Source organism: Terrapene carolina, unplaced genomic scaffold (genome assembly GCF_002925995.2).
Source record: "Terrapene carolina triunguis isolate 2854851 unplaced genomic scaffold, T_m_triunguis-2.0 Scaffold42, whole genome shotgun sequence".
Taxonomy (NCBI): Eukaryota; Metazoa; Chordata; order Testudines; family Emydidae; genus Terrapene; species Terrapene triunguis.
The window spans coordinates 47,054,012-47,077,400 of record NW_020664393.1 but is presented as its reverse complement, the minus strand read 5'-3'; the positions used below and the strand labels follow the sequence as shown (position 1 = coordinate 47,077,400).

General features: G+C 39.5%; 1 protein-coding gene across 1 annotated transcript in view; it reads left to right on the top strand.

Moving 5' to 3' along the window:
- Positions 1-23,389, top strand: part of ARHGEF10 (Rho guanine nucleotide exchange factor 10) — a 108,373-nt gene that overhangs the window by 4,634 nt on the left and 80,350 nt on the right. Inside the window, exons 5-14 of the mRNA XM_029912254.1 lie at positions 1,416-1,472; positions 5,050-5,213; positions 9,421-9,535; positions 11,639-11,751; positions 15,451-15,528; positions 15,751-15,930; positions 16,722-16,838; positions 18,424-18,516; positions 20,669-20,839; positions 22,454-22,599. Of these exons, the coding sequence (XP_029768114.1) occupies positions 1,416-1,472; positions 5,050-5,213; positions 9,421-9,535; positions 11,639-11,751; positions 15,451-15,528; positions 15,751-15,930; positions 16,722-16,838; positions 18,424-18,516; positions 20,669-20,839; positions 22,454-22,599 (1,234 nt within the window). The remainder of the gene's footprint in view (positions 1-1,415; positions 1,473-5,049; positions 5,214-9,420; positions 9,536-11,638; positions 11,752-15,450; positions 15,529-15,750; positions 15,931-16,721; positions 16,839-18,423; positions 18,517-20,668; positions 20,840-22,453; positions 22,600-23,389) is intronic.

Below are 23,389 nucleotides of genomic sequence, written 5' to 3'. Positions count from 1 at the left end.
CCCACTGGTCTGGAAATGTCCCCCCACATGGAAATTGGGAGGAGTGGGGAATTACTTCATCACTCCAACCTGTTTCTTAGTTTACCAACATAATCATTAAATTACTTCCAGACAGCGTCTGGGTCTTGAACAGTTATATCAAGGATTCTTGACAATGACACCAGCGCCTGCAGTTTAGCACTCATGACAACCTTACAGTAACAATCCAATTGGCTTGCACAAAGGAGGAGAAAACATTTGGCCGATGAAACAGATTTCAGTCTCAAGCTCCCGAAAGGTTATAAATGATGAGGAAAAAATTGTTAAAAAAATTGTGATAAATACCATGGATAGTGTGTGTGCTAGACAGATCTAAAGTCACGCTAAAGGATGACTTTGTGTGGCCTGGGGATAGAGAGACTCTGTCCCAGGAAACCAAGAATCTGGTGTCCTGCCCAGACTGTTTAATGAAAGACAGTGTTTTGCCCTGATTTTTTTTAAACCTTGTAGCCTGGCCCCCTGAAGGAGCCAGGGGCCAGCTGAATCAGTGAAATTCACGGCAGGTTGGGGGAGCACATACATGCCAGGTCTGTCACGTTTGCCACCCTACTGTGGATGAAGATTGTCAGTGAGCGCCCCTCCCGCCAGCCTTCCCCTCAGATGGAGTCAGATTCCAGGCAGTTCTGTAAGTGGTGAGCCTATTGGCGGCCCAGCTGTACACAATTATGTCCGGCAGCTTCTGAGCCAGCTGGATTGTGTCGGGGGTGGGGTGGGGTTGGAACTAAAAAGAGTAAGAAGGAAAATGTAGGACTGAGCATGAATGAGACAGACAAAGAACTGAATACCGGTGGCACGCGGGGGAGAACATTGTAGTGTGGTGAATGTCAGGGAGAAGTGAAGAAACGGAAGAAATAAAAGCTTAAAAAATAGAGAAAGATGAGTGTGGGCTGCCTTTTCCTTCCTCTCCACTCCCCTTGTCCCACCCCAGACCCCAGCACAATAGACTGTTTTTTCACCTTGTAAAGTCAGATCACCTTATCATCCTAGCTGCAGGGTTGGGTCTGGTGCAGGGATTTGGAATGAGAGAGTGCTGGGAGAGAGCAAGAAAGGAATCACAGGATATACAGGAGAGCCCCCTGAGTGCACTTTGCAGCTTAACTGAAGTTCCTGCCAGACGTGGTGATGGCCACATGAGCCATCACTGTTATGGTTAATAATATAGATAATAATAATAATAATAATTATTTTATTATTATTATACTTTATTTATGTTATTTGATTGAATAGAAGTACAGGCAAAATACTGATATTTCTATGTAAACAGAAAATAGGGTATGTCTCTATTATACACATATTTGCTGATAAGACCCAAAATCTTTGTTGGTCTGAGTCAAATCTAAAAAGCTTTTCCCACTGTTTTTCCTTTTTGTTATTAGACCCAGATGAAGTAATTTATGACGATGTGCCAAAAGAAGATTCAGACACTGAACCAGGTTTGAGTTTATGCGGTAACTTTGATGATGATGATTTAATACAATCACAGGTTTTATTTTAATGCACACATAAAACTATAATATGATCCAGGGGAATTTGTATCAGACAGACATATAGGTGTAAGTTTCATACCCCCAAACTGCATGTAAATGCCATTAACATTGTGTCACAAATCATCAAGTCCTACGAAGTTCCAAATTAAGGACTACTCCTGTCAAAATTTGCCTCCAAAAGCTTCTTCTATTACGCTGTTCAAAGGCCTGATTCATAGATTCCAAAGCCAGAAGGGACCATTTTGAACATTCAGATCTCTGCCACAGTCACAGTCTCGCCCTTTGGGTATTGTTAAGTATTAAAAAACATCTAGAATTATACAGAGAACTGACCTAAAAAAGTATTTTCAAAACCACAAGACTTGGGGATCTTCTTGGGTGAACATCACTGAGCATGCTGAGGTAGAATAGCACCTGATATCTAAATGTAGTGGAGCTTTCTGATGTCTAAAGCTCTAGCTGCTGACTTCCTAGCAAGTCAGTCCACTCAAGGGTGAAGTTAGCCAGCAGCCAAGTCTCAAACAAAATCTGCTCTTTGACCAACTGTAACATAACAAATCAGGAGGAGAACTCATGCCAATGAGCAGCTTGCACCCAGTCCACTACACTACTACTACAGCTTACTGTACATCAGTCAAGGAAGACGTTCAAAGAGGCTGCAACCGACCTATGTATACCTCTGTAGAAAAGTTTTATTCTAACTCCAAACTAACCTAACTCCTTTACTGGATGGAGGGACAAGAGTAGACTTTGATGAAATCCTGGCAACATTGGTTTTCACCTTGAAAATTGTGAGTAGTGGAATGCTGGGTGCAGTGTTGTTTAAAGATATTAGATAATGTGATCTGCAAAATCACACCTTTCTCAGGTGCCTTCCTTACTGGGAAGCCTCCATTTGGACTACATCCCCCATCATACACCAAGACCAGGGATTCCCATGGTGCACAATGGTGGTTCCACGAGAGAGGAGACCAAGATGTAGTTCAGTCTCTGAGCCCAACCTATAGAAGAGAATGAGGCATGAGGCATCTGAACTACAATTAAATCTGAATCAAAATCTTTGGTTTTAAATCAAAAGTTTTCAGCTGAAAATTTTCAGCTTTCTATTTTTAGCTGAAAAGTCTAAACTTTCCATGGGGGAAAAAACTATTTTTTGTGACCACCTGAACTGATAATTTTGCAATTAAGATCTAAGGTTTTGTTTGTTTTTAAATTGAGAACAGGTTGGGAATGCATATTATCCTATTGGATGAATTAATTTCTTGAATTTATAAGGAATTTTTAAAGTAATCACACCATGTTTAATGATGAATAGTATTAGGAATTTAGAATGTGTGCTGTTTGTAGTAATGTTTGTACCTTTATAATCCTCAATCTATATACGTTTTAACAGGAAGACACTGTCCCTGTCTCATGAATTTCCCAAATCTGAGGCTCCCATTCTGCAATTCAGGCAGATCCATTGTATTCACTGGAGTTTAGCTTGGGGGCAGGGTCTACCAGCACTGCTGTCATTGCGGAATTGGGGCCTATGGCTCCCTCTCATAAGTGCTCTATTGTGCAGATCTCCCCTTGGAGTCAGTGGGAGTTTCACACACAGATTGTTTACAGGACTGGGCCCCAAATCAGAGCTATTTAACTATATATGATCCACAAATTTTAGAGTTCACTGTCATTACAATGATTTTTTTGTTAAATTCTCTGTTTTGCTGGAATGCCACTGAATGGTGCCATGCAAGAAGTGTGTGTTTAAGAACCGAATCTAGCTAGATTCAAAAGTTGAGATTCAGCATTTCCAGGAGTTCACTTTTTGTTAATACCAAATGCTTTAAGTAATATTAATTAATATTACAAAACTGTTACTTGTCAAATTTTAGTTTTTGAATTTAATAAGTATTGGGCCATTCAAATGTGCAAAAAGTCAATTTTTTTTCTCTGAAACAATTTGTCATTTACATATAACCTAAATCTTGTCTCTTTTTTGTAGACTGTTGCATAAATCAAACATTATCTCCAAAGTGCTGGTCAGGTGTGCTGAGATTTACTGCAGAGCAGTTTTTAATACTAAATTATAATCTCCCAGAAAATAGAAATTTATAATACAAGTGCCTACATACCTTAATTGTAATGGTACAAATAATGCCATTTATAACTATGAAAGCAAATACCTGCTTTCTCATGATTATTTGGCAGTAAAATCTTTCCATTTCATTTAGAATCAATGTGTTATGGGTGATGCCTATGCCAGCTAAAACATCAGTCACAGTAAAGATGGAAAGTAGGAGACAGAAATTAATAAAGCAATTAAAAGCGTTTCCCCAAACAATGAAGTCATTTTTAATAACTGATTCAATAAGTAATTGTGCAAACTGTTTTTCATTAATTTTTAGCTGACAGCACTTGAAGTGGCTGCTGATATGAAGCCACTTGGTCAGTGATCGGAAAAAGCTTAATGTTTTGAGCTCTTAATCTAGTTTATACATAAGGTAATGCTCCTTGGTAATTTGAGGTGATGCATTCATGACTGCTGAGTATGAATGTAGTTGGGAGGATGAAAATGGGTTATAGTTCTTGCTATACATAGGTCTAATCCATTTTACTTAAAGTGGTAACTTTTTTATTTGTTCCTAGCCAAAATATGTCATCTGTTGTGTGTATTGATCATGAAAAGGTTCCTAAAGTGAGGTGGTATATGTGGTAGCAAGATACATCAAGGGGAGTTTACATATAGAGGGTCAATTCCTGCTCACCATATGCATGGGAGTAATTATGTTGACATCCCACTGAACTTGTGTGTACAATGAGCAGCATTTGCACAAAGATCTACTGTATATAAAATAAAACATATAGAAGCAAATTCTGCCTTAGCACCAGCAAACCAGCACAATAAAGATGAACACATATATTGGACACCCCTCTTTGAAGAGTCCATCCTCCTAGGGAGTGTGGTGTGGGCACCAGAGCATTAGCCATACATGCTACTGTGGTGCACCAAAGAGATATCTGCCTGGAAGCTTGAATGCTGAGAAAAGGCTTCCTACTGCTATCTATGCAGTGTAGCAAAGGGCAGACTATAGCCCAGGGATTGGCAACCTTTGGCACGTGGCCTGCCAGGGTAAGCACGCTGGTGGTCCGGGCTGGTTTGTTTACCTGCCGCGTCCGCAGGTTCGGCCGATCGCAGCTCCCACTGGCCACGGTTTGCTGTGCCAGGACAATGGGGGCTGCGGGAAGTGGCGTGGGCCAAGGGATGTGCTGGCCGCCGCTTCCTGCAGCCCCCATTGACCTGGGATGGCAAACCATGGCCAGTAGAAGACGCGATCTGCCGAACCTGCAGACGCGGCAGGTAATCAAATCGGCCCGGCCCGCCAGGGTGCTTACCGTGTCGGGCTGCGGGCCAAAGGTTGCCAATCCCTGCTGTAGACCATAGGGAACAGGCACTTTGGAATTAAAACACATGGGAACTTCTTTGATGCTTAAGTAAAATATTGTATTTTCTTTTGTGTTTTGGTATTAACGCATGCAGAGGAAATGATTTATGATGATGTTGAAAATGGAGATGAAGGTGGAAACAGCTCCCTAGAATACGGATGGAGTTCAAGTGAGTTTGAAAGCTATGAAGAACAAAGTGACTCAGAGTGCAAAGATGGAATTCCCAGCTCCTTTTTGCGAGGCAACCACAAAAGACATGTATGTAACCCACAGCAGTCTTTTTCCTTATTCGGTTTTTCTAATTACCCTGATTGCTCAACATTTACCTTGCCCAGTTGTCCCCATACCCTCTCATGAACCCAACCGCGAAGTACAAAGAGCATCTTTGCAAATGAGCTCTGAACCAGTAAGAGAATGAGGACTGAAGGCAAAACATAAAAGGAAAAAACTGGTGAAAACATAAAGGGAGACAGATCTGCACATAGGCTATGAAAATGGGTTGTTTGTTTCCCATGAGCTGTTCATGACCTTTTCCACTTCTGCAGCCACTGACATAGTGTAAGTGGCAAATGAGTATAGGAAGTAGTGTGAAGAGTAGAACTGGGTGACCGTCATGGATTTTGAGGCTGTGCAATCCGCATGAATGGGTTTGCAGAATTCACAAAACTAGTCAGTTTTCAAACATTTCTCTGCCCCCTTTGATTTTAACCCTTTATTTTATTGCTCAACTGTGATTCAGCTTTGAAAAAATGATTATTGTAGCTGAAGGGAAGCCTATGCTATGTATTGGGGGATAGAAAGACTCAAAGTCTCCCTGGTGAGGGTGGATGGTCTGTATACAAGCTGTATAGTGCCTGATTTTCTGGTCTAGTACCTTTGTTCTCCATTGCTCCTGGAGGCAACTATGGACTGGTTCAGTACCTAGAGTACATTAAACTCAGGCTGCTCTAGTTCTTCCAGTTCTACTAGTTTCTGCTAATGATCCTCTAGGCGTCATTTCAGAACTGGGATTTGTTAGGGTGCATGATGCTCCAGCCATCTATGCCAAGGTGGTCAGGACTAGGTATTGCAGATCCAGCTGTTGCAGCAGATTTGCAGAGGAACACAAAATGGCTGAGATGTAGCCTATACACTGAATCTGTATTTGAATTACAAGTTATATCTCTCCTGTCCTCTGTTGTTGTTGTTTTTTTGTTTTGGTCTTTCTTCCTACTCTATCTCCAGGTTTTTTTGCCTTTTATTTAAATAGTTACATTTTCTCTCTGCCCTTACACTGCTCATTTTCTTGCATTTCCTCTTACAGGTATTGCAAACCCAATAATGTAGCAATTTCAAACACAAAATGTTCAAGTGGGTACAAAGTTAGGGGCGGGAAATTCACCGTGGAGAGAAGACTAAACAGAGAAAATGTTGTTATACAAATTTGATATAAGATCCTATATGGAATAGAATAGAACAGAATTCCACAAGATCCACATTTTGATTTCACAGATTTCTTAACTCACTGCTCTTCATATCCCTGCTCCATCCATTGCCCTATATCCCATCCATGCAGAATCAGGATCAGGAACTAGAGTGGGGAGGAGGAATGACTGAAGAACTGTATCTGCTTAAAAGAGACTAGTTAAGCACTGTTGTTTTTCCCCCTGGCTGAAACAAGCTTAAGCTACTCTACCTGATGCTTGCTGGGGTAATTCTGGACCTGACTGAAGAAAGATCTGATTCTCATTCTGAATACATTAGGCAGCAGTTGAGAGATGCTCTGCACATAGTGTGCCTGAAGTGGCAGGATATTTTGTTTCTTCGCTCTTGTTACCTTTGGCGTATTGGTGGGGCTCCAGTGGAACACACTTTTAACCTTGTTTTTTTATTGTTGTTTTTTTTTGGTGGGGCGGCATGTTTGCAAAATGAAATGCCCTCTTGTTGGTAGATCAAATTCTGCTCTCATTTTCATGGGTGTAAGGCAAGAGTGGTACCAACGGTGTTAATTACATCTTGACCTATAAGGGTGTAACTGAGGGCAGAATTTGGCTCTTTGTTTTCAACTTGGTGGACATCTCGTTTCATATTACCTCCATTTGTTGTCAAACAATGTTACTGATGTCAAAATGCAAAGTTTTATACTGGATATTTTCAGTGAATATTTTTCTTTGTACTTTCACCTGAGGTTCTCAGAGTGCTTCACAAACATTGATTAATAAGTCATACAACAGCCCTTGGCAGGTATTGTCCCTTTAATACAAATTCATGCACAGAGTGATTATATGACTTGCCCAAGGCCCTCAGTGAATCTGGAATAAAGCTGTGAATAGGTCACAGAATTCCTGATTCCCACTCCTGTGCTCTAACTAGTAGATTATACATCTTTCTGTACTGGACTATGCTTACCCAACTCACCAGTGCGATGAACCTTCAATTTCAAAAATATTTGGAAGTTCTGCAGATACTTTGGCCTATTTTGACAGTTTTTCGTTCAGTTCACCATTCTTGAGGATCTTCAGAAATATAGAAGCTAGGATTAATACTTGGCACAATGGAGTGGTGTTCTAGGTTAATGCTAATATATTATAATAGCAAGAGATGCACAGTATAACTTTAAATTTAGATGAGCTTAGCACAACTGCTATTCTTTTGGATTGAGGGAAGCTTCCTCTTCCTTCATCATGTTGTCAAAGCACTTGCCAGTGGATCATGAAGGCCTCAGTCTAAGCCTCAGTGGGTATACTCTACATGGGGATAAAAGACCCATGGCATGGCTGTGGCTGGCCCAGGTCAGGGTCACAGAGCTTGGGCTCCACCCTGAGCCTGAATGTCTACACAGGAATTTTTCAGCCACGGAGCCTGAGACCTGCGAGTCCGAGTCAGCTGACCCAGGCCAGCCATGAGTTTTCATCCCTGTGTAGACATACTCAGTAAGTGCAGCAATGTGTAGAACACACAAACAAAAAATCCAGCTCCCCTAATTGGTTACATTCTCTCTATTGACAGGACACTGATAGGCAGACAGAATCGCATGCATGATACTTCGCATGTACTTCAGTGTTAAGTTTGCACTACAGCCTTTTTGAAAAGTTTGTATTTTTTTATACACTGTAGCTTTCTCATGACCTAACCCGTTTAAAGGAGCACTATGAGAAAAAGATGAAAGATTTGATGGCAAACACTGTGGGAGCGGTAGAGATTCAGCAACTAAAGCAAAAACATGAGCTGAAGGTAGTGTAGTTAATTTTCGTAACAAGCTACGTGTTAAAATGATTGTTCTTCAAATGCAGACAATGTTATCTTTTCTTTGTTAAACAGCAAGTTGAATATCAAAAATGGAACAGTAACTTATTTAAAATTATTACTAAATGTACTGTATATTGTACAGTTTGTCTTACAAGAATATTGTCAAGGATTTCTATAGTGTTTACTGTCTGGCTGTAATACTTTTACAAGATCAACTACAACATAGTCTTTCCTTAATGATTGAGGCCCCGATCCTGCTACCTGATCCATGTGTGCAGATCCCTTCTGCCCTTGTGGAGCCTTGTTAAAGTCCATGGGAACTATGTGGGCAGAGGGGTTGTCCCACATGGATCAGATTGCCCGATTGGGGACCTTCATGCTTTGTACAGAATGGAACTGAAATGAAGAAGGTTGTTTTTCAATAACAACTGCTCATCTACTGAAAGTGCTTTGTCATGGCAAGATACTTTTGTTTATGCCCTGTTTATAATTGACAGTGTCAGCACAATTGTGGGAGTAGTGTTCATTTTTGCTGTGGCTGCAGTCAGGAAAGGGAGAGCAGTTTTTTGAATGGAGATTTACTAGGAAAATTGCATCTCTGGCTAATAATTATAACACTTTTTTCACGTGTGCCTAAAATAAAATAATGTAGACCCTGATGGGCTATAATTTAAACATCCTTGCAATACAGTTCTTATTTAAGAATGTAATTAATTATAAATGGAACCAGTGTTCAGATCAGTTTCAGTTTGGGATAGGGTTAGTAGTTTGCATTTGAGGTTGAACTTGGTCCAGGTTTCTGCTTCATGGCAGTGACATTTTGTGATCTATTCTCAGTACATATCTGCCCAGCTGAACCCTTGAATGGTGGAAATCTAGTGGTTCTTGTAAAATTTCCACCATCTTGGATTGCATCCAAAGCAGATTCAGAAAACAGGTCTCATCCAGGTGTAGATGTTATCCAAAAAAAATCAGAGGACAGGAGAGACCAGTGTTCAGATTTGAAGTCCCACCTCAATTAATATATTTTAAAATACCTATAAATATTCATAACACCTGGAGTAGTTTTTTTCATAAGATTATAGTCATTTGACCATAGGTTAGATTTTGGGCTTAAACTACTTGACAATGTTCTTTTAAAAGGTGACATCTTTTAAGACGATTGATGCTACAATAGGTTGAATTCTACTCCTATTATTCACTGAATATGTAGAATATGTTTTTTGCTGTCTTGCAGATGCAAAAGCTGATGAGGGCTGCCAGGGAAGGTACCAAAGATGGCTACGAAAAGACTAAAGCAGCTGTGAAGAAAGGTCGGTCATTCATCAGAACCAAATCCTTTATTACCCACGGTAGGTGTGGATTATTCAAGTTTCTCTATAAAGTTCACTTAGATAATTAAGTTAATTGTCTTAGCATGTTATTTATTACCAGGAGTATACTGGACCCGTGAGAGCAGAGTTACATTGATAAAACCTGAGTCAGCCAGAGTTACATTGATAAAGCATGTCTCAGTCACAATCGGGGCTCTGATAGATCTGTGGTTGTGGAATCTCCAAGAGTTTTAAGATTTTGAAGGCAACCCTGAGGACTTTGGAAATTCACTAGAAACCTGAGTCAGCCATATTATCCTTCAGTCAGCCTTCCACCGCCATGTAAGTGTGCTCCTTTACAATAAGCAGTGTCATAGACTCTGCCTAGTCCAAAGCTCATATGCAGTATGGCAAATGGGACCATGGGAAATGTCAGGGGATAAGTGTCGCCCATTGCCTTCCTTCAAATAAACCCCTTGAACATCAGCCAGCTGCTGAAGAAATCTAAAGAGTCTGCATCCTAAGTATGCTTTCCTGGTTTAGCCCCTCAGTGGAGTGACAGTGATTACTATTAACCAATGAGCATTTGCCAAGTGACACTGTATACTTACCACCACGATTTCCTATCCTAAGCATAAAGGGAAACTGTTGTATCTCCATGCCATGGTGTGGAGTATCATTGTGTCAGCCCAGGAAAGAGGAGTCTAAGGACTGCAAGCTGAGTGCTGCCACCTACCATCCTTCAAGAAATGGCAATTGATAGGAAAGGAAGGAGCTTTCGCAGGACACTGCTGATCTGAATAACCCCTGTCCTTGATAACAACAGATACACAGCCCTCCCCACCATCAGCAGCAGAGCACCACAATAGTTTTTAGCCTGGGAAAGTGTCAGGGAGTACAAAGTTCCTTCTCATCCCGAATAAATGCAGGGAGCTAGTCTGTCTCGCCACTCAAAATGCCTGGCAAGGGGATTATTTCAGTCATAAGGCTGTAAGGACTGACACACAGTGCGTATCCCTGGGGTGGACTCAAACTGGTTCCTGAACACAGGAGTTTGAGTACTGGAGAATGGAAGGGGTTTTTACACAACTTTCCTGCTCATAAATTTATCCTCATTCATTAGTGTGGCACAGATGGATTTGGATTTTGACCTTCACCATCAAGTCAGCCAGTCATTGTTTAGTCTGCCATGGAGCTAACATATCTAGTTATTTAGGGGCTATGTAGCACAGAAGACGGGCATGTACATTTCTGGCTGGATTGAGCTCTCAGCCAGTTTCCTAGTCCATGGGAAACTGGTTTGTTTTACAGACTCTTTCTGAAGAAACACATAGACTTTGCAAGCTAGCAGAACTCCTTTCTTAATTAGCTTTTTTCTAAGTCATATCTGCTCATGCTCTTTGCTTCCTGAAGCATTACTTCCCTCATATCTGTGTGTATTACCAATCACTGTACTGAGTGTTTTCTACATAAAATCAATAGCAATTGTTAAGTCCCTAGTGGACTACATGGAATCTCTGCCTCTCTTCTGTTTCTCTGCTAGAGAAATTTTTGTTTTGGTTGGTTGATTTGCTTGTTTATTACAGGTTTATGTATTTTATTTTTTTGCGTGGGGGGTTAGTTGGGAGTGTCAGTGTGTGAGTGTCATTCTTGCTATGGTGGAAAGTATTTCTTAAGAGAGAGATTTTGCAGCATTTCTTAAAGACGGTCAGATTATGGATCACCTAATCTCCTGTGGAAGTTTGTTCAACAGATGCATCCCTTTGAGCAAGACTGCTTTGTCCCCTGCTGTCATATACTTCATTCTGGGCAGGAAAGAACAAATGGAAGTAAAGCAAAAGACACAGAGGCTGCCATCTGCACTGAGGATGCTGGGGAACTCTCCCACCCTTGCTATACCATTGATGCATCCTTATCATGATGAAAACATCAGCAGTTATTCTCTGCATAGCTCCCACTGTTTCTTGCACTGAAGGAACTACACCGGTGCAAGAGTAATGATGGCAGAGTTCATTAACATGCTTGGTGTAGACAAGACTGTGGATACCCCAGTATGATGACTGTGCATGGACAATGTGATTCTGGTTTTCCTACCCAAAGAGATATAAAAATTGACTTTCTGCTGTATTTCATTATATGTAGATAATAAAGCATCCTGTCTGGAAGAAGAGGAACTAAATTTATTTATTGATGTTGACTGTATGCATACAGAAGCAATTATGACTCCTATGCCTGAAGGATTATCACAGCAACAGGTAGTACTTTGTGTGTGTTTAAATATTATGGAAACGCACAGTAAATGTCTTATAGGATAGGGCATTTGCATGGACAAAAATCTGATTTGTGGTGGGGTAATTGTGCATGTAAATTAAATAGACAATGCTGCATTCATTGTAGCTTGCATGGTTGTTCACCTGGTTTAGAAAATCATGCCCTAAATCCCTTATCCAAGGTCGCACAGGAAGTCTGTAGCAGAGCTTGGACTAGAACCAAGGTTTACTGGATTCTAGCCCTTAACCACAAGATCATCCTTTTTCCCGACTTGGCTGCCATTGCCTGTCTGTTATTCTATACTTCAGTCTAGGTTGAGGTAGGTGAAGAACAGAAATCAAATGGCACTAGAAGCATTTTTAGAGTATAATTATACTCCACCCTCTTCAGAACCCCATTTTCAGGAGACAAGCATTTTGGATGTTTCAGTTCCTGTAACAGGGGCACTTGAAGCAGAGCACAATCTAGAAAGTAGTGACAGAAGATAAGCCTAATATACTGTAAGAAAATTAATGGGCCAATAATATATTCATTCTTCAGATGAACAGTGAAGTACCAGATTGAAAACAACTTCAGTAATGCAAGAAGTAAAGTCTCTTTTACACTGACTTCTCTTTAGTCTTAGGCTTTTGGAATCTGATCTCCTGCCTTCTTCCTTACCCCCTTCAGTTCTATACAGTTCCACTTTTGAGTCACATTTCTCTTGGATCCATATCCACACCTTAGGATAGATTGGGAGGTTGAACATAGAGATGGTGTGAATTTAAGTAGCTCCATGGAAATTGGTAGGCATGCATGCAATTGCACTAGACATAAGCTTAGCCAGGGATGCAGAATGATGTCCATGATCTTGCTTTAACATTAAAACTTAAAGTTGAATGTGACATAACTTTGGGTGAAATACAGCAGCAGTCCTTAAACATGTCTATTGGCTTGAGAGATGTTACCATTGCTCCTGGTTCTCCCTTTAAAGTGTAGAAAATATCTCTCAATCCTCCTGAATCTTAAAAAATGTCTTCTGGTTATAATTATTGTTGTTTGAGTAATGTTAAATATTATATATCCTCATGTAATACTAAGTATTATCGATTAAGTATATTTGATGTAATTGGATGACAGTATAACATTTGTTCACCTTTCTTACCTGCGGCAGCTAAAGGAGGGTTTCTGCTATATAGTGGGAAGGTGTCAAAGACAATCCCTATGTACTTGGGATCTGGGTTCAGTGCTCGAGAGACCCCCCCAGTTTGTCCCCAGGTAGTGCACAACTTATTGCTGAAGACCAGCCTTTTGTTAGTTCAAGGTGCAGAGCTCAGGTTGAATCTGGCAAAGGAAATTCATACTGGGATGCAGACTGAGCTGACAGAGAAAATTTGGTGAATGGCTTGAAGAACATGGAAGCAGACAGATAGAAGCAGACAACTATATGATACATGAAGTGATGAGAAACTGACAAGCAGGGAATCCACTGGGCCCCCTCTGTGAGGAGAGGAGAATTAAAACTCCCACTATTCTAGGGACTGCACACTGGTGGACAATGTATAGGGCAGTACTGACATCCAATATAAAGGAAGCCATTCTCTTTCTGACATTCTCCCCTTTTTGACGAGAAGATGAGAAAAGTGTTGGTGCCTGGAGATTATGGTTAGTACGAGTATTGGAAGAAAGTGTGATCCAACAATGACATGATGAATGAACTTTAGGTCCCAGTCTGTGCAAACCTGAAATGACGAGAGGACATATTGTCCTCAAAGGAGTGAATAGTCTCTTAATCAAAAAGATAAATATTTTGGGAAAAACACTAGAAGCGTCTTTTAGTGATAGGGAGCTAGGACTGGTGTTGTTTGTTGTTTTTTAATGGCTATGGATAAGAATATTAAATTATTTGTGTATTGAGCATAAAAATCCATATGCTTCCCACACACATGCACATTGGTATCATGGTGTTTCTTTTTGAATGAAAAATAAAGTATTGTGTGTGCACTTGGCAATACAGTAAGTATATAGTGTACAATTTGGTCTTTTAGACCAGGGGTTCTCAAACTGGGGGTCGGGACCCCTCCAGGGGTAGTGAGGTTATGATATGGGGGGTCATGAGCTGTCAGCCTTGACACCAAATCCCGCTTTGCCTCCAGCATTTATAATGGTGTTAAATATATTAAAAAGTGTTTTTAATTTATAAGGGTCGCACTCAGAGGCTTGCTATGTGAAAGGGGTCACCAGTACAAAAGTTTGAGAATCACTGTTTTAGACTTTTGTTTATGAATATACTGCTGTCAACCACAAGGTGGCATAACAGTTTTTGTTTAAATCCAGGTCCTGTTTGAATTCCTCTTTATATACTGTGTCATACTGTGAGCCTGGAAATGTTGGATCATTGAATCAATCATTTTAGTTCTGCAATCATAATCTCTGTTACAAGTTTTATATGTTTAGGAATAAAAAATGCTGGGACATAATTTATTATTTTTCCCACCCATCCATACCAGCAAAAATATGGGTGTAGCAGACTTATAATATTACACCAAGTATATAACAGACCCTTTGTTAGTGTCTCCTGGATATCTATCTGTGTTAGGCATTAATAAGATGTCTGTCACAATGATATGTAAGCACTGATATTGTGCATTATATTTTATGTACCGCTGGGTCTGATATATGTCAGAAAATTATTATAGAGGTAAAATCACAAAACCCAACATGTTTTGGAGAAAAATTCAATGGAAATTAGTCATAGAATCATAGGACTGGAAGGGATCTCGAGAGGTCATCTAGTCCAGTCCCCTGCATTCATGGCAGGACTAAGTATTAATATCTATCTATCTATATATATATCATGGGACCTATTACAATCCTGTTACGCTGTATGAGAATAAACAAGAATGTTTTTCCTCATGTAAAGTCACACAGTCAAGGTAATGGGAACAAAGCATTGACCCTGCACCAATACTTTTTCACTGTTATTGTTTATAAGTCCTTATCTTCAGAAGTCTGTCATTGGATTTATTTTCCTCCAAATCAGTGTTAATATGTTATGAAGATGTAAAACAACAAAAACATAACACTTGAAGCCTGATTTTGAAAACTGCCAACTATGTTGCATCTGTATATCAAATAGCTAAGGTTCTATCACCATCTGTGCCCACAGCTAATTGTACCCCAAAAATTATGGGTGGGAAATAAGAGGCCATATTTTAAAAGTGAACCTTTAAAATGAGACAGGCAGAAAAGAAAACACATATGACTACTGCTATTTATAGTATTTCATGCACAATTTAAAACATAATTAGAGTAATAATAAGTTTCATGAATTTCTGAAGAGATATGACATTTATTTTATTATAGTTCCAATGTCAGGAATACTATAGCTTGACATATAATACAAGGGTTGATTTGTCAATGTAAGAACTTTATGGTTAACGTTTAATATGAGTCTGTGATTTTGCCTAATACTCTTAACTCTGTTTCTATTTTAGAAATAGGGACAACTGGACCAACTGTTTTTTCCCCCCTGTAAGTTAGTTATTTCAGACTAGTAAACAAAAAAGAAGAATTTAGTAAACAAACTCCACAGTGTCTGTACATCTCTGTCAGTAATAATCATTATTTTCAACAAGTCCCAGAAATGAAGGAAGTATCAACTACTTCAAGTTTGAGAGTTTAACTTGTATCACTTTGAACAGGTTGTGAGAAGATATATTCTGGGCTCTGTGGTTGACAGTGAGAAGAATTATGTGGATGCTCTCAAAAGAATTCTGGAGGTATCTAAATATTGTTTGCTTTTTACTGTTTGGAAAGGAATGAAATCCTCAAAGAATTATTCATGAACTGTACTATGAATCATATGCATAATGTTAGGGGGGCATCAGATCAAATGTGTTTTCTTTTGACTATAAGGCAGGATTTGGCCTAGGTTTTACTTTTTGATGTTAAACTCTAATTTTTTTTCAGATTGTTTGAATGAATCTGTTTTCTTTATTCAGCAATATGAGAAGCCTCTCTCAGAAATGGAACCAAAGCTACTGAGTGAAAGAAAACTCAAAATGGTCTTTTATCGTATTAAGGAGATTCTTCAGTGCCATTCAATGTTTCAGATAGCACTGGCCAGCCGTGTCTCTGAATGGGATTCTGTTGAAATGATTGGAGATGTCTTTGTTGCTTCAGTAAGTAAATACATGTGAGAAGAGGCATGAAAAATGTCTATTTTGTTTTTAAATTGTTGATCTGGTGTCTGCTGTAATAGCACATGTACCTATTAGGACAACTACATTGACACCAACACACGTCTTCTGTTTGATTGGCTGCAAGTGAAAGAGCTTTGGCCAATATTTTCAAATGTGTGTGCCTCATGTTAGCCACCTAAATCCGCAAAGGATGGGCGTGGATATGCAGGAAAGTAGCTACCCCAATCCTCAGCCCAACAAGGGACTGAACCAACCTCTGGATTAACGTAGTGGTCTTAGAGACCACTCCACCAATTGGAGTTCAGCGCATGTTAGCGCCACTCCTCTTGCTTCCACTTCCCCTAGACATCCCCTCCTTTGCATAGGAGGGGTAAATGCAGCAATGCATAGTGCTCTAAAGCATCCACGTACATCAGAGGAAGCTTTTCTGGGCAGCTGTCCCTCCTCTTTGTATTGCCAGAATCTGGTCCCATATATTTAATGTGGCTGAGCTGAAGTGGCTACTAGAACCATACGTTTTACAATTCATAAATTTTGCAAACTTACAACTTTAACTCTGCATTTGATACATTTGCATGTTGTAGCTTATCAGGAGTTAACTGGTTAGTTCCAACTATGGGCTCAATAGAAGTTGAAGGTATTTAGCAACTCCTATGCGGAGCATTCAGCTCCTCACAGCACCAGGCATTTAGACGTCAAAAATAAAAATGAGCCTGTCTTCAGCTGGATTTCCTGTTGATGACTGAGGTTTTGTCTTGTCTGCATTTCAGTTTTCTAAATCCATGGTTCTAGATGCATACAGTGAGTATGTAAATAACTTCAGTACAGCAGTGGGGATTCTCAAGAAAACATGTGCCACGAAGCCTGCCTTTCTAGATTTTTTAAAGGTGAGTTCATTTAAGCTTGAAAGAAAGCTGAAGAAAATGATGTAGCACAAGATGAGTTAGGGAAAAAATTTGGCCCCATGGTGTGTAAATTTAAAGAGAACAAATTTCACCCACAATTCTAGTGTAGCAGGAGGATGACATGATTTTAGCTCCAAGGGGTATTTTGCCATGCACCTCAGTTTTCTTGACATTCAGAATGACTGTTGGGATTCTTTCACGTCAGATAAACATTAACTAAGTCACAAGCTGAGGCCTCATCTTTCGACAAAGTTTATGCGTTAGCTACATTATATATAAGAGTCTTAAATTAAAACTCACTCTGAACCTTTCTGGGCATGGTAAAAAATACACAGAGCTAGTAGCTCTCAATCTCCTCAGTCACTTCAGTGGCATGTTTGCCTGAGTGAGGACTGCAGACTTGGGACGATAATCTTCAATTCTGGTCAGGCAAAAGTGAAGATTTTAGAGGGCCAAAGCTAGGGGGCACATGAGTGGTTGCAGGTCAGTATTGTAATGATGGGCACCATTATTTGCATTTTGAGCTGTGCAACATTATTTGCATTTTTAAATGTTGATATAATACTTTCCAGAAGCTGGGAATGGGCAACAGGGGGTGGATCACTTGATGATTACCTGTTCTGTTCATTCCCTCTGGGGCACCTGGCATTGGCCGCTATCTGAAGACAGGATACTGGGCTAGATGGACCATTGGACCATACTGACCCAGTATGGCCATTCTTATGATTCTTCCCCACTCCACCCCGCCCTGGTTTTGGACCAAATACACACTGTTCAAAATATTTCAGCATTTTGAAAAAAATGAGAAAAATCTTTAAAAATCATGAAATTTTACTCCTGTTTGTCAACCAGCTGTAATAAGAACCTCCCTAGAAGATTCCAAAGTTCTCCTCCTGAGCATGCAGAGAACTAACAAAATGACAAATCTGTTTTTTCCTCCTTTCCCTGGGTGTCCTTTGATGTTGTATAAAGATAACTATGGACTTCGCTTTGTGTTTACATAGCTTTGAGATTGAGAGTTTTCCCTAGACGTTCTTTTTTTAAAATACCAAAACGGATGAATAAATATAGATAGTACTGCATCAGCTGGTAGGGTTTTACCCCAGATCCCATGACAGAGAACAGCCATAATAGAAAATAAGGCCACGATCCAACAAAGCAGTTACTTTTATGGTTAAATTTAAGACGTGGAACAAGTCAATGGGAACACTTGCATGCTTAAAGTTAAGCTCATGCTTAAATCCATTGTCTAGACAAGTAGAAATGTGCTCAGTTCACACAGAATTTAGTTTCCCATTTCAGCTACTTTTGTACTGTTGGGATTTGTCTCTTCCCTTGTTTTTAAGGAGGAAGTTTTCTTTCTTTTCACCATTATGACAAATTAAATGGTAAGATTTTTCACAGAGACCTAACTAATATTTCTAAATGAATTTGTGAAATCTTAGTTCTATTCCTGGTACAAAGAAAGTTATTGATATAAAGAAATCCTGGCAAATATTTTAATTTTCTGAAAGACAATAATAAAACTCTACTAACATGAGCAAATGCAGTGACTTTCTCATTTCAGCAATGCCAGGAGTCGAGCCCTGATCGAATTACACTCTATGGTTTAATGATGAAACCCATACAACGCTTTCCACAGTTCATTCTTCTGCTTCAGGTAAACAATACTTACCAGTGAGGCTTAGCTGATAAATGCTTCTTTTGTATTCTCTTAGTACTCACCCTCTTGGGGGATTCTGTGGGATCTATGTTATACTGTAGCAATATATTGAAATGGGAGCCGTTTTTGAGTCTTGGGATCAAACAAGTGAAAAATTAAGTATGTAGTAACGAGAGCTGTGAGGTTCACTGAGTTTTTGTTTGTTTCACATCAGCTCAAAACTATTTTTTTGTTAAATTTTTCAGCGAGCCAAAAAAGTTAAAAAAAAAAAAATTACCTTGGGTCAAATAAAACATCATCTTCAACCCAAAATGAAACATTTCAGTTTGTTTTTTGAGAGGTTTTTTTTTTACCTTCTGAAATTGTTAAGATAAAATTGAGATTAAAAATAAAAACGAAATGTCATTTCAAATCAAAATGTTTTGTTTTGAAAATGTCAGAATGAAACTTTTTAGCTTTTTTGGAATCTTTTGTTTTTGTTTTTTCTTCGGCCAAAACAATTTGGCAAAATTGCACACACTCACCAACTGTTTGGGCCAATCCAAATCTTTATTTTTTGGCAAAAAAAAATAAATAAAAAGCTTTGTCTGAAAATTTTCATCCAGCTCTAGTAATCTTTTAGTTTGAGTGCCAGGATCTACTGTGGGAAAAAGTTACTAGAGCTTGGTACTTTACCTTTGCACGTCAATAAATATTTCTTTAGGTATCCCTGATTCAAAAACAGTTGTGCCATGTATTTGTGTACAGCTGTTGTCGTTTTAAAGGGAGAAATACACTACATTCAGGTAAGGGCCAATTGTTCTGTGCGGAGTTTGGACACTAGTGGTTCTTCTCTTTAGGAGTCTTTAGGATGTCTGTACAGTGATCAGACATCCTTTTTAAAACAAAAAATGGTTTATTTTGCTGTAGGAACAAAGCATTTAGACAAAAAGGATTTTAAAATAACAGTCTACGTGCATGTCTATTTCACCCAAAGGCTTACCATCCTCTGATGGAACCCTACACAGGCATAACTTCTTCACACCCCCAGCAGTTGCCTCTATCCCTGCTTGTATCCCCTGAACATCTCCACCCTCTTTGAGAAAATATTCCTTCTTAAACTGCTATAGTTCTTTTAATCTTTTGGCTCCCAGGCCTTTTCCTATCCTGGCACTGTCTCTTAAGAAGCCTCAAGTGTTTGCGGGGAAGTGGTTTATCTTGAACCTTTCCATTTTCTTCCTGTTTGTTTTCCTTATAGCCCCCTAGTAATCTTAACTAATATATTTGTACAATGGACATCCCAATAACTGACTCAACATATCGTATTATTAAATTATTACAGAGCAGTTCCAATTCCATCCCACTAGCCAGGATCAGTTGATTAATTTCTTCTAGGTGTCATGGAGGAAGACTGGTTTGAGGATGGTAGGCCATGTGTAAGTGTGGAATGAAGACTAGAGATGGTTGAGGGAAGGAGTTCACAAGTGGGCAGACAGGCTAGCATCATTGATGCAGCGGAGGAGATGGGGCAATCTGATAAGAAATAATAGTGGGTACATAGGAATGTCTGAGAATTGTCGGGAAAGGGAAACATGCTGTCCAAATGGTTTCAGTGTCTGCCTCAAATATGGAAATGTTTGGAAATTATTTCAAGATCCATGGAGCAGGCACTTTCTTCCACTGTATTTCATACAGCATTAAGCTCATTGTTCTCATTTAGTAAATAATAATAATGATAATGATGAGAAAGAGTTTCAGTATGACTTTACATTAAATTAAAGGTTGGGAAAGTTTTTCAGGCGTATTGGATACAGGTATCTACGTATTATAATGCATGTTGATTTTCAGACTGTTTCTTTAATGTCATTTGTATCTTTCATATTTTTCTTCAATTTGGAATCCCATCTCCTTACCTACTTACTGGAAAATAAGCTTCACAGGCCAACATCTCTTTGAAGAGCAATTAGAATATTCAGCCAACCAAGGATCCAATGTGCTGATGATTCCAAAGTGCTCTATTATTTGCATCAGAAGTCATTAATAGCATTGGGGTTATCCTTGAGTAGTCTTCAGTTTCAGAGCAATGCAATAACTTTAGACAGAAGTTTACAACACTATGTCCCATCTTTAACTTATGCCTCAGAAATCATATCTGTACTCCTTTTTTTAGGATATGTTGAAAAATACTACTAAAGGACATCCTGACAGGCTGCCACTGCAGATGGCTCTTACAGAGCTCGAAACATTGGCAGAGAAATTAAATGAAAGGAAAAGAGATGCAGATCAGCGCTGTGAAATAAAGCAGATCGCAAAAGCCATGAATGAACGTTATCTGAACAAGGTTGGGACAGAATATAATTTATACTGTGGAAGCTCATACATTGCTAATTTCTTATTACCTTCTCCTGAGCAGCTAGTGGAGTGGCTACCTAATCTGCACCCCTTTGTGTGATGGTTCTATTTAAAGCATAGGCGGATTTGGGGGATAGAATGGCTGGAAAATGTAAGGCACCTCTATGATAATATAGGTCTACTGTCCAAAACCACAAAGTGCTGTGGGTGCAGGGTTGTGTCCAGTGCTGCAGCCTAGCAGAGGTACTAGCAGCCCAATGGTGTTCCATGATCTGGTAAAGGGAGAATGCTAACTCCTTATCCCACCTCATACCTTCACATAGATCCTCTGCACAAGGACATCCTAATTTGTCTTCATGGCAGGATCCAGGATTTAGCCCTATAGGCAGTGTAAAGTATTTTATGGTCCATTTTTTCCCTTTAATATTTCAACCCAACAAAGCAATCCCAGATGCGCTGACTGATGTATCTAATAGTTTCTTGTTTTGCCTGTATTATTCAATTATTTGGATAGTAAAATAGAAATATCCTCACGAGAATGGTGAGATACATTTAAAAGGAATTGAGACAGGAACAACCTTCTTGTCTTACTGTGCAGCATAAATGCCTCTGTTCTTTCTGGGAGATGAGGCATCACATACCTGAATTACTGCTCATCTATGATTTATTCTCTTTAATACATCTATATAGGATGGTGAGCGCCTAGACCTATTCTGAGAAAAAAGTGCTGACTGCACCTCATATTTTTCTCAAGTGGTGTAGAAAGTCCTCTCGGTTTTCTGGAGGGGAAGTAGTCAACCAAAGAATAGGCATTTCTAGGCCTTTTGCATCATTAAGATCAATATTTCAAAAGAAAAAAAGTGGTGAATTTATCAGAGTATTGGGATAAGCCTGGATGTGCTTTATTTACCTGTGTAGCCAAAAGGTTAAAAATTGTGTACTGTACTGACAGCATTGGCAGGGCTGCATCTGGAACACTGGTTTCAGTTCCCAGATGCTCTGGAGGTAGAGGATTGACCTAGGTCTTTTAACCTTTCCTCCTAATTATATATCCTGTACACTGCATGGTAGCTTGTCTAAACAGCAACATGATGATCATTGACATGTAGTTAAAGGAGTAAAACAGAGATAAATTTTATCTAATAGGCACTGGCTCGTGCTTTGGGGACAGGGGAGAGCGGGGCAGTGTTCCCAATTGGAGTTCCAGGTGACATTGTGCTATCAGATGTGGCAGCTTTGTGGCATGCAGTGGGAGCCTGTATACTGCCTTATGTGGTTTTCTCAACTGCCAGTCAGCTCTGTAGACCAGTGCATGCAGAGGGAGTAGCCATGACTCTGCCTCCTCCTGCTCCTTCTTGCCCCTTTGGAGTAGTTGACACCTCAGAGCATATGTGAATTGACTGGAAGGGAGTAGAGAGAAAGGAATTGTAGAAGTCTATGGGCCCAATTCCTATTTTATGCCAGAGGGGTCCTTAAATCCACCTATAAACACTTTTAATACAGTATAGAATAGGGTATCCCATTATATTTGCCTCTGTTTTTGCAGTGGATGTTGGCTATGTCATGTGTATACATTAATATGTTGATCGTTTTAAAACTCCAGTTACTCAGCAGTGGAAACCGATACCTAATACGGACTGATGATATGATAGAAACAGTTTACAACGAGAAAGGAGAAATTGTCAAAACCAAAGAACGACGACTCTTCATGCTGAACGATGTATTGATGTGTGCAACAGTGAGTGCACGGTAAGGCTCATTTCATGCTGTTTGAATAGATCACTTGGAAACATTAACCAGAATGGATTCTTAATGGAAACTTTAACCACAGATACTAGTTTCTGTAAATTTCGATAATGTGCCAATAGCTTTGTTGTTCTTCTCTCCTGATTGAATTTTAAAGAACTAAGATAAACCACTAGAAAAAAGTACAAACAGAAAATTACAGATAGACAGAAGCAATTTGTCCAGTTTCCAGATATTGGTAAGAGTTGGCCTGTAGTGGAGATTAGGTGGCACAGTTGCTTAGTGCACTAACTCCTCACCTCTGAAGACCTGAGTGTTGGCCTTGACTTGGGTAATGGGTGAAAGTGAGTTTATAGGAGCTCAGTCTGGTGTTGATTCTTTGTGTGCACATGCACACACACAAAACTGTAATTTGGTCGAGTTTACTGTTTAAAAATAAAAAAGCTGGGGTGAAATCCTGGAACCATCGCAGTCAATAGCAAAGCTCCCATTAACATCAGTTGTGCCAGGCTTCTACCCCTGAAGCCTAAAACTGAAGGATTAAGACTGAGGTGCTTAGAAAAAGGTATCTTTTGCATAGTGCTTTCTGTCCTATTGCTGGTATAACTGGTGCTATTAGTCTGTTACTTTCACGTGTGCCAAGATCACACACATTTTAATATGTTGGTTGTATTGTAATTTTTTTTCCCTTTGTGTATGGGTGCATGCTGACAGAGAACATATAGACAGACCACTAAGTTCGTTCGTTCTTTCTTTCTTTCTTTCTTTCTTTCTTTCTTTCTTTCTTTCTTTC